The sequence below is a fragment of the Bos javanicus genome, chromosome 6, assembly GCF_032452875.1.
Source record: "Bos javanicus breed banteng chromosome 6, ARS-OSU_banteng_1.0, whole genome shotgun sequence".
In the NCBI taxonomy this organism is placed as follows: Eukaryota; Metazoa; Chordata; class Mammalia; order Artiodactyla; family Bovidae; genus Bos; species Bos javanicus.
The window spans coordinates 97,797,539-97,810,613 of record NC_083873.1 but is presented as its reverse complement, the minus strand read 5'-3'; the positions used below and the strand labels follow the sequence as shown (position 1 = coordinate 97,810,613).

Here is a 13,075-nt window from a genome sequence, read left to right as displayed (position 1 = left end):
GGACTGTAGCCTGCCAGGCTCCTCTGTCCATATAATTCTCCAGGCAAGAATACTGGACTGGGGAGCCACTCTCTTCTCCTTCGGATCTTCCTGACCCATTTGCTTCATTGGCAGATGGGTTCTTTACCACTAGGAAGTCCGCATTATTTACTCATATGTATATATGTATCTCTGTGTGCATCTCTCGATTCATCTATGGCTGTGTCTACTTTTCTCCACTGATCTGCCAAATCTAGGAAAGACTGGAGAAGAGAAACAATCATTTGTTGGCCAGAGCCCCAAAGTGACCTTCAAAACACTTGAGCCAAAAAGGCGGATAGCCAAGTGCTTTGTTTTCTCCCATGCAGGCTCTGCCCCACCCCTGCCTCTCCCGCTACATGTGGCCCTGATGCCAGGAGCCTTCACCCTCTGATTCCTGCCCCCTGCCTCACCTCCCTGCTTCTCTGGTGGAAGGCAAGTCCCTGCAAGCTTGAGTTCTCCCGCCTGGGTCCCGCTGCATACCCGCCTTCCAGTCCAGTGCGTGGATATCAAAGCCTCCAGTGAGGGGATCAGGGATCATCTCACACCATCAAAGGGAGCCGCCAGGAGAAGAGTACAGGCGGCCTGGGTCCACATGAAAGGACAGCTTGCTGTTTCCAGCTCCCAAACCGCTGAGCATTTACCAAGCCCCGTGGGAGTCAGCGTGGGGTGCGGGTGGGGGTGTTGGAGGGAGTGCAGTGCGCTCTGGGTCTAGGTTTCTCCATTTGTAAGTTCAGGGGAAGGGACCAGATGGCCTCTAAGGGGGGACGTACATTACAGGGCAGTGGTTTCTCAGCCCCGGTTGTGCATCACAGTCCCCTCTGGAGAGAGATCCCTGCTCTGTGGGCCCTCATCTCTGATTCACTGGGCCCTATGGATCTCTCGATAAAAGTGAAAGAGGAGAGTGAAAAAGTTGGCTTAAAGCTCAACATTCAGAAAACGAAGATCATGGCATCTGGTCCCATCTCTTCATGGGAAGTAGATGGGGAAACAGGGGAAACAGTATCAGACTTTATTTTTCTGGGCTCCAAAATCACTGCAGATAGTGACTGCAGCCATGAAATTAAAAGACGCTTACTTCTTGGAAGGAAAGTTATGACCAACCTACAGAGCATATTGAAAAGCAGAGACATTACTTTGCCAACAAAGGTCCGTCTAGTCAAGGCTATGGTTTTTTCTGTGGTCATGTATGGATGTGAGAGTTGGACTGTGAAGAAAGCTGAGCACCGAAGAATTGATGCTTTTGAACTGTGGTGTTGGAGAAGACTCTTGAGAGTCCCTTGGACTGCAAGGAGATCCAACCAGTCCACTCTAAAGGAGATCAGCCCTGGGTGTTCTTTGGAAGGAATGATGCTGAAGCTGAAACTCCAGTACTTTGGCCACCTCATGCGAAGAGTTGACTCATTGGAAAAGACCCTGATGCTGGGAGGGATTGGGGGCAGGAGGAGAAGGAGACGACAGAGGATGAGATGGCTGGATGGCATCACTGACTCAATGGACGTGAGTCTGATTGAACTCCGGGAGTTGGTGATGGACAGGGAGGCCTGGCATGCTGCAATTCATGGGGTCGCAAAGAGTCGGACACAACTGAGTGGCTGAACTGAACTGAATTGATCGATCTCTCAAATGTTAAAGATCCCAGATGACTGCAATGGGCAGTCAGGGCTGGCGACCCTGGCACCAGGGGAGAGGGCTTGGGCTGGACTGAGCTGGTTTTGGGGCCCCAGCTCTGTCCTTGTGAAATCCCGAGGCATTTAGGCTCTGGCCTTCAATTTTACACATCTGTGAAATGGGGATTAGATATCTACCACATAGAAACAAAACAATAAAAGACATATTGGTGAAGTGCGGGTCCATGGCAGGCAGGCAGTGAGAGCAGACCCCTTTCTCCAGCCTCCCTGCTGACACTGTTAGGCAGTGCAGTGCATTTTTCTTTTTTTAATTGAAATTTTACTGTGCACTCATTTAAGAAATTATAGAAACCAACTTCTTTTTGCACACTCTGTCCCCAAATACCGATTTTTTCATCTTTACTGCTCCCGTAATAGAGATTGCAATGATCTTATGCGTGCAAAGTATTTGAGGGTGAATGAAAAGAGGTTATTTTAAGACGTACTATACACACTGAACTGAAAATAAAGTGAAAGAGTCACTCAGTCATGTCCAACTCTTTGCGATCCCATGGACTGTAGCCTGACAGGCTCCTCTGTCCATGGAATTCTCCAGGCAAAAATACTGGAGTGGGTTGCCATTTCTTTCTCCAGAGGATCTTCCCCACCCAGGGATCAAACCTGCATCCCCTGCATTGCAGGTAGATTTTTTACCATCTGAGCAACCAGGAAAGCCCAAACTATACACACTACTATATATAAAATAAACAGAGAGCAAGGACCTACTGTATAGCATTATTAATCTATAATGAATATATATATATACATACCCTGGTGGTTCTAGTGGTAAAGAACCCGCCTGCCAATGCAGGAGATGCAAGGTTGATCCCTGGGTCAGGAGGACCCCTTGGAGAAGGAAATGGAGCCTGCTCCAGTATTCTTGCCTGGAGAATTCCAGTGGAGCCTGGTGGGCTACAGTCCATAGCGTCACAAAGAGTCAGATATGGCTGAAGTGACTTAGCACACACATATGTATGTATATCGGAGAAGGCAATGGCAACCCACTACAGTACTCTTGCCTGGAAAATCCCATGGACAGAGGAGCCTGGTGGGCTGCCATCTATGGGTTCACACAGAGTCGGATGTGACTGAAGTGACTTAGCAGCAGCAGCATGTATATATATGTATATATATACATTTCCCCCCCCCAGACTGTTCTCTGGTTTTGTGGTCCAGAGAGGGTCACTTCAGTTATTCTCCACACATTGCTCCAGTGGAGGAATCCAGATCGGTGAGAGACTCTGCCTTCCACCATGGAAGCCAAAGAGACCATGGATTCTCTCTTTTGTCGGTAGAGCGTGGACTGTGATCCGAACACTGGCAAGTAGGTGATTCTGCCTTGGAATCTTTGGTCTAGATAGATTCATGCATAGGTGTAGGGTCAAACAGACACTCTTCTTGGCAGCTATGGAAGATTTAAGGGTCCATGGTGTGATATGTGTGCCCACATATCAAGTGTCCATCCTAGGCAAATGGTTGATTTTTCTTTGTTTTGTCCTATGTCCTTTTGTGACATGTCTATTTTATTCACACTGAGAAAATACACATAATAACAAAATCTAATAGAAGCTCGGTCATTTTTTAGTAATGACTTTATTGAGCTATAACTCATACCATACAACTCAGCTATTCAAAATGTGCAATTCATTAATTTTAAATATATTCACAGGTTTGTGTAACAGTCACCAAAATCAATTCCAGAACATTTTTATCACTCTTTAGCCCCCAAACCCTATACCTATTAGCAGTCAGCCAATGCTTCTCCTCCCTGCCCTCCACCCCATGCAACTTGAATCTACTGTCCATCCCTATAGATGGCAAACCATTCTTAAACTGGGATTTAGACTGTACCTTCCTTCCCTCATGGAAAAATTCCTGTTCAGGTCTTATATTAATCACTTTCAGCTGCAGAACAAAGTACTCCCAAAGGCAGCGGTTTAAAACAACATAGGTTCATTTTCTGATAGTTTATATGGAGCAGGGATCCAGATTCAGCTAGGCTGGACTGTCTGCTTCAGGGTCTCTCATGAGGCAGCAGTGTGCTGGCCAGGACTGTGGTCTTAACTGAAGGCCTGACTGGGGAAGGATCTACTGCCAAGCTCACTTGCATTGTTGTTGGCGGGACTTGGTTCCTTGAGGACTGTTGAACCGAGGGCCTCATTTCCTCACTGACTGTTGGATGAAGGCCACCCAGAGTTCTTTGCCAGCCTAGCCTTCCCAGTATGGCAGCTTACTTCACCAAACCCAAGGGAAGAAAGAATCTGCTAACAAAATAGAAGTCATATCTTTTGTAACCAAATAATGGAAATGATAGTCCCTCAATATTGCTATGAGCCTTTGGTTAGAAGAAAATTGCTCAAGGGGAGAAGACTACGCAAGGCTGTGAATTGAAGGGTTAGGCAGCACTGGCGCCATCTTGGAGGCTGTGAACCAAAACCCTATCCTGCAACCTCCTCGTGAGTTCCACAGACTACTTAATATCTATTTAATACATGTCTTTTTGGCTTCAGCTAACCAGAATTGGTGACTCTTATTTGGTTAGACCAATCCGTGTGTTGCTTACTGTTCTGTGATTTTGTGATTCCAGTTTCTATTACTTTAGCACTTTGCTCTATGAGGTATGAATTACTTGGTAAAGTTATTGACACTGCCCATTACTCCTTTTTTTTCAAAGGCATCAATTCTGTATCTGATTATTCACTACCTCAGAGCCAACTAGCCAGCATTCATTGAAACTTGTTTGGATATTACTCTCCACAAACCTCATAGAAGAGAGGTTAAGAATTTCTCAAACTAGCCCTATCAAAGTAGGAAAACTGAGACCTGCTAAATGGAATATCCCATAAAGCCTCATAACCAGCCCAAGATTTTTTCTGTTTATCCTCATTTGGACTATGACCAAAAGATTGCTTTCTTTCCTAGACGTTCTGCAGAATTTTAGTTATCAGAAATCTAGTGCAAACTAGCAAGAAAAGGGAATTTGTTGGCTCACATTACTGGGAGAAATACTGGGGAGGCTCAAAGGATGAAAAGAACAACTGTAGAACTCCAAGGCCTGCAGCCAGTGGCTCAGTGCAGACAGCTGTCCTTCTGTCTCTTGTAGAGCTGGCTCTGTCTGTCGTCTTCACATCTTGCTCTCCAGGCCTCATTCTTTACTGTTTCAACCACGCATTCGTCTTTAAGCCAGAAGAGAGAAAGCTTGGGTCAGGTTTGTATTCCCAGAACACGGTAGATGGGGGTACAATGCAAGGCCAAGGCCTGGGTCAAACAGCTACATTCTTGTTGCCAAAAGAAGGACCATGGAAAACCAGTAACCACAACTGCCCCGTGCAGGCTCTGACTCAGACCCATTGTCAGGGGCCCAGACATGAGCAGATCAACAAGGTAAATGACTCCTGAAATATTGAAGATCTTGAAAAGGACAAGACAATGCCATAGTCATGGCAAGGCCCTGAGAACCATGGTTTGGAGGGATTGCTTTTAGGCCAATATGTATCATGGAGCCTGGGGAATTCATCTTATTGCACTCAAGGTTCAGTGTCTTAGCCCACTGGCAAGATAGGGTCACATTGAATTTTTCCATCATAGATTTCACTTGACAGTTAGAAAAAAAATTATTGGCAGAGCCATGAAGGCCAGGGATGACATAGGAAATAGCTGTCCATTTCATGGACTCATGACCAAGGTTAAATTATGATAACAAAAGAGGTCAGAGTGTTTTATTTACTGCTACTTTCTGTGATTTATGGGCAGATTGTTGCTTTTTGTTTTTAACCTTTCAAGGAAGGAATAATTTGTCAAGTTCATGTCAAGTTCACTCATTAATCTTAGTGCCAAGGGTGAGTCTTATTTTTAGACCCATATAAATATCAGGGTCAAGATCAGTCAGACTTGACTTTTGGAAGCTATAATATTGTGCTCCCTTTAAATACATATATTGACACTGAAGTTGCCCTAGTAATACTTCCAAAGAAGTCCTACAAGGGCCTTCCTAAGAACTTGGCCTGGGTACTGTTCATGACTACTCATGTATCTATTCACAGCTGGTCACTTGATCTCTAACACTTCTTTATGGAGGGCCTTGTATGTGCTAAGTGGTAGAAACAATTGTCTAGGACTATCTGCCTGACCCTGCTTACATATAACCTAGTTCAGGACTCTCCCCTCTAGTAAGGAAGCAGCTCACTTTTAAATTTAGATTTGGATCCAATATTAAGGACGTTGGGCTTCCCTGGTGGCTCAGATAGTAAAGAACCTCCTGCAGTGCAGGAGACCCAGGTTCGATCCCTGGGTGGGGAAGATCCCCTGAAGAAAGGAATGGCAACCCCCTCCAGTATTCTTGCCTGGAGAATTCCATGGACAGAGGACCCTGACGGGCTATAGTCCATGGAGTCGCAAAGACTCAGACATGACTGAAGTGACTTAGCATGCATGCGTTAAGGATGTAGGGTGTAGAGGTGGTGGTGGTGGTTTAGTCGCTCAGTCATGTCCGACTCTTGCAACCCCAGGGACTGCCAGACTCCTCTGTCCATGGGATTCTCCAGGCAAGAACACTGGAGTGGGTTGCCATTTCCTTTTCCAGGGTGTAGAGAAATGAAGATAAAACTTACCTGATATCTCCCAGAGGCAAAGGAGAGTATAGAGGGCAAGTACTCTGTTCTTGGTTCAGACAGACTTGGGTTTGACTCTTAGCAAAGATACTCCGCAACCTTGTGATACTGGGAAATTAGTTAACTTCTTTAAGCCTTTGACTCAATAATAATACAGACCTATAAGGGTTGTTTGCTATGTTTTAATAAGATAATTCAAGTAAGACATTTAGCAGTTTGTGGGAACATTGCTTTAAAACCACTAGAAGAAAATAATCTCAGGAATTGTGATTTTTGATCTCCTTTCTACCATGCGCTCAACCTTTCCCAAGTCTTGTACAAAGAACAAATCACCACCACCACGTGGGGGCAGCATGGGGTCTCTGGGCAGAGGCTTTAGAACCAGGCTGACTTTGGTTTATATGAAGGATTTAACTCAGAGACTTAGTTTCTCAGCTGTAAAATGAGATGCTAACACAGGACTAAAGATAATATATTTAAGTGTGTGGCAGATAATAAGCTCCACCGTAGGTTGACTTTAAGAAAATTCCCACCCAGCGTGGAGAAAAACTGCATCACTGTTTACAATAACCAGGACGTGGAAGCAACCTAAATGTCCATTAACAGAGAAATGGATAAAGAAGATGTGGTACATATATACAATAGAATATTACTCAGCCATAAAAAAGACCAAAACAACACGCTTTGCAGCAACATGGATAGAACTAGAGATTCTTAAACTGAGTGAAGTAAGTCAGACAGAAAAAGACAAATATCATATGATATCACTTATATGTGAAATCTAAAAAAAGGGCTATGAGTGAACCTATCTATAAAACCAAAATAGAGTTACAGATATAGAAAATAACCTTATGGTTCCTGAGGGGTAAGCAGGGGGGCGGATAAATGGGAAGATTGGGATTGACACATACACACTTCTATAAATAAAATAGGTAGCTAGTAAAAGGACCTACTGTATACCACAGAAACTCTATTCAGTTCTCTGTAATGGCCTATGTGGGGAAAGAATCTAAAAAAGAGTTGATCTATGTGTTTACATAACAGATTCACTTTCCTGTATACCTAAAACTAACACAACACTGTAACTTAATTGTATCCTAATAAAATTTTTAAAAAATAACTAGATCCCCACCTGGCCATCTCTACCAGCCCTGTCGTAGTGACGGTGATGGTAGAAGTGAGGAGCTCTAGAAGACAAATCTCAGCTGTCCTTGATGTCAGTTTTAGTCTTATTCTTACTGGCCCTGAGCCAGACTTTGCTGCTTTTAGGTCTGGCCTGAGTTCCTTCAAACCATTTAGAAGAGCCCTGAAAATGGGCACTGCCATTTAAAAGAGTCATCCTGGCATGGGTGCCAATTAAGAAGCAAGATTAGAGATCTATTTCAGCTCCACCAAGAGTGGACACGTAAGAATACAAATGCACACTAATAGGGCTGTGATTTTGTATCAAGACTGGCAAGAAACACATTCGTTTGACATAGAAAAAGTGAATGTTCCAAGGTCCCAGTTTCTTAAGGAAAGTTCTCTCTATGTCTCTCTCATACTGGAAAGCTAAAAACCAATAAAAAATGCCTGCCTTTTCCCAAGTTATTGATTCTTCACACTGCATATGCTTCTGACACCATTCCGCATGGGTCCCTATTCGGGAGAGAGAAAGGTTAAAAGCTCTGACACCTGCTGACTCTCTCCCTGCTTGTGTCTTGCAGCCTACTTCTGCTTCCTCCTGACTGCTCTGGGTGTGACAGCTGGTGCCCATCGTTTGTGGAGCCACAGGTCCTACAAGGCTAAGCTACCCCTGAGGATATTTCTGGCTGCTGCCAACTCCATGGCTTTCCAGGTGGGAATGGAGGGTCCTCACTCTCAGGGACTCAGCGCGGACGGCAGTGTGGGAGGAGACACAGATGCACTTCCTGTACAGTGGACATCCTTCACACCAATTCTAGGCCCAAGCACTCTCTGCTTGTGTCAAGTTTTTATCTTCTTGTGGCTTTTGATACCGCAAAATGTTCCCTGGGGGTTTTAAGCACCAAGGCATGCTAAACTACAGAGGAGAAAAGGAGATTCCTTCATCCTGAGTCCATGCTCTAAACATGACCCTGAAACCCTCAACATCTGTCTGGCTCTAATGAGGGTCAGGTTCTATGCTGAGTGTGCCAAATGCATATCACCTTTGATCCTCACCATAACCCCACGAGCTAGGTGTGATGCATGTCCCCATTTTACAGATGAGGAAACTAAGGCTTCATGATGTTAAGGAACTTTCCTAATTATATGGCTAAAAAATGGTACATCTAGATAGGCCAATGCAAGTCTAACTCCAAAGTCGTTGCTCCTACAACACATATTCTTGAGGTCATGCTTTAGGTTTGTGGTGAAAAGTCTATTACTCAGTGTGGATTAGGAAGACTCAAGATTTAATTCTTATTCTGATGGTTGCTGGGCTTCCCTGGTGGCTCAGACGGTAAAGAATCCACCTGCAATGCAGGAGACCCGGGTTTGATCCCTGGGTTGGGAAGAGTCCCTGGAGAAGAGAATGGCTACCCACTCTAGTATTCTTGCCTGGAGAATTCCATAGACAGAGGAGCCTGACAGGCTGCAGTCCATGGGGTTGCAAAAGAGTCAGACACAACTGAGCGATTTCCACTCCACTCCACTCCATTCCTTATGGCCCCTGGGCTTCCCTTGTGGCTCAGATGGTAAAGAATCTGCCTATAATGCAAGAGACCCAGGTTCAGGAAGATCCCATGGAGAAGGAAATGGCAACCCACTCCAGTATTCCTGCCTGGAAAATCCCATAGACAGAGGAGGCTGGTGGATTATAGTCTATGTCTGCAAAAGAGTCAGACATGACTGAGTGACTAACTCTCATGGTTGCTAGCTTTGATTCATTCATCTCCAGTTTCTTCATCTGTAAATATAAGAGTATGACTTGAATTTCAGAGGCGTTATGAAATCATGACACAAATGTAGGAGAGGTCATGACTGCACCAGGATTGGGCCATATACTTGAAGAATTTGTCTATCCTAGACCATTTCCCACCACCGCGGGCACTTTCTGAGCTGCTGGAATTTTGGATTGATCATGAATCTCTGTTTTCCCAGTTCCTCATCTGATCCAAACAGGGTGGGTGAGAATAACTTGCTTTCAGAATTTCTGCCCATGTTATGAGGACAAATGATTCCAGGCCCTGTGTATTTTCAACCTATTGGAAAGAAATGGGGATTCCCAAAACTACTTTAGGGCCCAGGGAGACAGGTGACCCAGAAGTCTCTTTCTGACCCTCAGATGTGCAGGTCGGGTGGCTCACCTGTACAATGGGCATCCCATCCCTACAAGACAGCCTGACCTTGAATATTTCTCTAAGTTGCTCTTGTGTCTTAAGAATTCATTTCCCAGTTCAGGCTTCCCTCCTGTTTGTGCATTCATAAAGCAAAAAGGACCTAGCACAATACATCACTTAGGGATCACAGTTCATATTATGAATATCTACCGAACAATTCAAGTGCAGTTGGGAAGAAGCACCAGGGTCCCGGGAGGAAGCTGTTTGCACAAAGGAGCAGCTGGCAGCTTCTCAGTTTCACGTTCTTTTTGTTCACTGTTGGCAGTGGGAACTATACTGCCCTTCAGTTTGAATTCAGCCTTCTTAGTTCAGTATTGTGCTTTCTTTACCCTAACAATGAGTTACGATAATTATAATTTAGAAACTCACTGATTTAGGTCTTAGATGCTATTCAGGACTTAACTCAGTAATTTTCATTTATTTTGTTCAAGCAATTTATTATTTTTAGCCTTCAACTACATGAAGCCTTCATGTAGTTATGAAGTGAAGTGAAATTGCTCAGTCGTGTCCGACTCTTTGCAACCCCATGGACTGTAGACTATCAGGCTCCTCCATCCATGGGATTTTCCAGGCAAGAGTGCTGGAGTGGATTGCCATAAAGCTCCTCTATTACTGGAATGTTTTCCAACATAAATGACTTGAAGTTGAGAGCCTAAACCTCTTTTTCTAAATAAAACTTGGAAAACTTGTTTGTAACTCAGTTTTTTAAAACTTAAGTTTCCTTAACAAAACATCACATAGAGAACATCACACTGTGATTTTAAATTTACTTTGAAGAGAAAATATATTGTCAAAGGAAGTATCCAGGTCATTGAAAAAATTCTTGGCTTTGCCATTTGCTGGATGTAGGCTTTGGTTCCCGCCTCTGTTCCTTCATCTGCAAAAGGTGAGTCAGGGGTGTAATGATATTTACCTCACACAGTTATTGGGAGGATGAAATAATGAATAATAAGTGCCGAGCTTATAGTAGCACTCAGTGAATATTGTTCCCGTCTTCTTTTTGAGAATTGGCAACCATCTTACTCATTTCTGTATTTTAGTACCTATCACACAGGAAATACTCAGTGATTGTTAAATTAAATAATAGATGAGGGTAAAAGAGGAGAGTGAAAAAGCTGGCTTAAAACTCAACATTCAAAAAACTAAGATCAGGGCATCCAGTCCCATCACTTCATGGCAAATAGAAGGGGAAAAGTGGAAGCAAGGACAGATTTTATTTTCTTGGGCTCCAAAATCGCTGAAGATTGTGGCTGCAGCCATGAAATTAAAAGATGCTTGCTCCTTAAAAGGAAAGCTATGACAAACCTAGACAGCATGTTAAAAAGCAGAGACATCATTTTGCTGACAAAGGTCCATATAGTCAAAGCTATGGTTTTTCCAGTAGTCATGTACAGATGAGAGTTGGACCATAAAGCAGGCTGAGCACTGAAGAGTTGATGTTTTTGAACTGTGGTGCTGGAGAAGACTCTTGAGAGTCCCTTAGACACATGGTGGTCAAGTCAGTAAATCCTAAAGGAAATCAGTCCTGAATATTCATTGGAAAGACTGATGCTGAAGCTAAAACTCCAGTACTTTGGCCACCTGATGCAAAGAGCCGACTCTGATGCTGGGAAAGATTGAGGGCAGGAGGAGAAGGGGGTGGCAGAGGATGAGATGGTTGGATGGCATCACCAACTCAATGGACATGAATTTGGGCAAGCTCCAGGAGACAGTGAAAGACAGGGGATCCTGGCATGCTGCAGTCCATGGGGTTGCAGAGTCAGACACGACTTAGCAACTGAACAGCAACAAAGTATTTTTAGAAATCATCAAATTTGAACTAAGCATGCTTCTTCCAGGCCCGCATCTGTAGTGGATTTCTTCATTAATTCAGCACCTACTTACTGGGCACCCACTATGTGGCAGGCACTGAACTAGGCACACTGGCTACAGTGATTTGCAAACATAGTTACAAATCTTGCCTTTATGTAGGCTTCCAGCTGATGAGCTGTTTCCCAGTGGAAATGTACGTGTTTTTGGCGTCTGCAGTTTTTTAACAATGGCACTTCAACCTAGATGAGCGGTGTCTTCCATAAGATCAGCAAAGGGCCAGGGTCCATATAATGCCTGAGTCAGAGGAAAGAATGCAGTTGATTCAGGCCACTTAACCTTAGGAAGAGAACCACCTGGGAAAGTAAAAAAGTATACTGTGATCTGCCAGTCTAGGGCATTGACCTACAACTTTAACTTAATGCAGCATCATTGATTCAGTTTCCCTTTGATGTCGCCTTGCACTTTAAAAGATCATTTCAAAGGTTCTCTTCTGCTTTTTTCCATAAGAATAGTCATGCCTTTGGCCAAAATAGACAAGTCATGCCATGGTTATCTCTGTTTGAGGATAAACAGGGCTTTTGCTAGAGGCTGCTAACAAGATCTTGATCATTAAGAACAATCTTAAAAATATGACTGAAACGTTCAAAATTTCTTTTTCTCTTTCTGCTTCAGAGGATCTGGGTTTGGGGGAGAGGGCAGTAGTGGGAAAGCTGAGTCTTAAAAGATGATGATGGGCAAGGAATGCCAGATAAGGAGCTGTAATAATCCTCTGTCCCGTCCATACCCTTCCATTCAGCGAAGACCCCATGAATTCCTCTCTGGCTTGTTCTCCTTCCTTCAGTTCAGTCGCTCAGTCATTTCCGACTGGTTTGATCTCCTTGCAGTCCAAGGGACTCTCCTTCCTTACCAGTAGGATATAAGTCACTCAAAAGTTTGCTTGTGAACGTCTTATAATTTTCTCTAGTCAACTATGAACCTGGATGAGGGATTCCTGCCATCCAGTGGTCTCCAAGAGTTTGGTTTTCACAGAGTACCTACAACTTTGGATTTGGGCTGTCGTGTTCATGACACACACCCTTGCTGGCTGCAGCTGGGTCTGTTGTGACCTCAATCCAACCAAAAGCACCTGTAGGTGCTTTAGTCCCCTCCCTTACTGTCCACATTTACTCATCAGACCCTAGTAGAGAGGCACTGGATTTCAATCTGTAAGGGAACTACAGGGATTTGGCCTAGGTCCTCCTATTTTACGGAAAGATAAAGAGAGGCAGTGGGTGTGGGGTTTGATTCTAAACCCAATTTTGCCCTGCATACTGTCTTGTTGATGCACTTCCCTCATATCTCAGTTGGTAAAGAATCTGCCTGCAATGCAGGAGACCCTGGTTCGATTCCTGGGACGGGAAGATCCACTGGAGAAGGGATAGGCTACCCAGTCCAGTATTATTGGGCTTCCCTTGTGGCTCAGCTAATAAAGAATCCGCCTGCAATGTGGGAGACCTGGGTTTCATCCCTGGGTTGGGAAGATCCCCTGGAGAAGGGAAAAGGTACCCACTCCACTATTCTGGCCTGGAGAATTCCCTGGACTAAGTCCATGGGGTCGCAAAGAGTTAGACACGACTGAGCGACT

At 44.3% G+C, this 13,075-nt stretch overlaps 1 protein-coding gene across 1 annotated transcript in view; it reads left to right on the top strand.

Moving 5' to 3' along the window:
* The window catches only part of SCD5 (stearoyl-CoA desaturase 5), a 175,658-nt gene that overhangs the window by 97,896 nt on the left and 64,687 nt on the right, over positions 1-13,075 (top strand). The window contains exon 2 of the mRNA XM_061420612.1: positions 8,005-8,135. Within this exon, the coding sequence (XP_061276596.1) occupies positions 8,005-8,135 (131 nt within the window). The remainder of the gene's footprint in view (positions 1-8,004; positions 8,136-13,075) is intronic.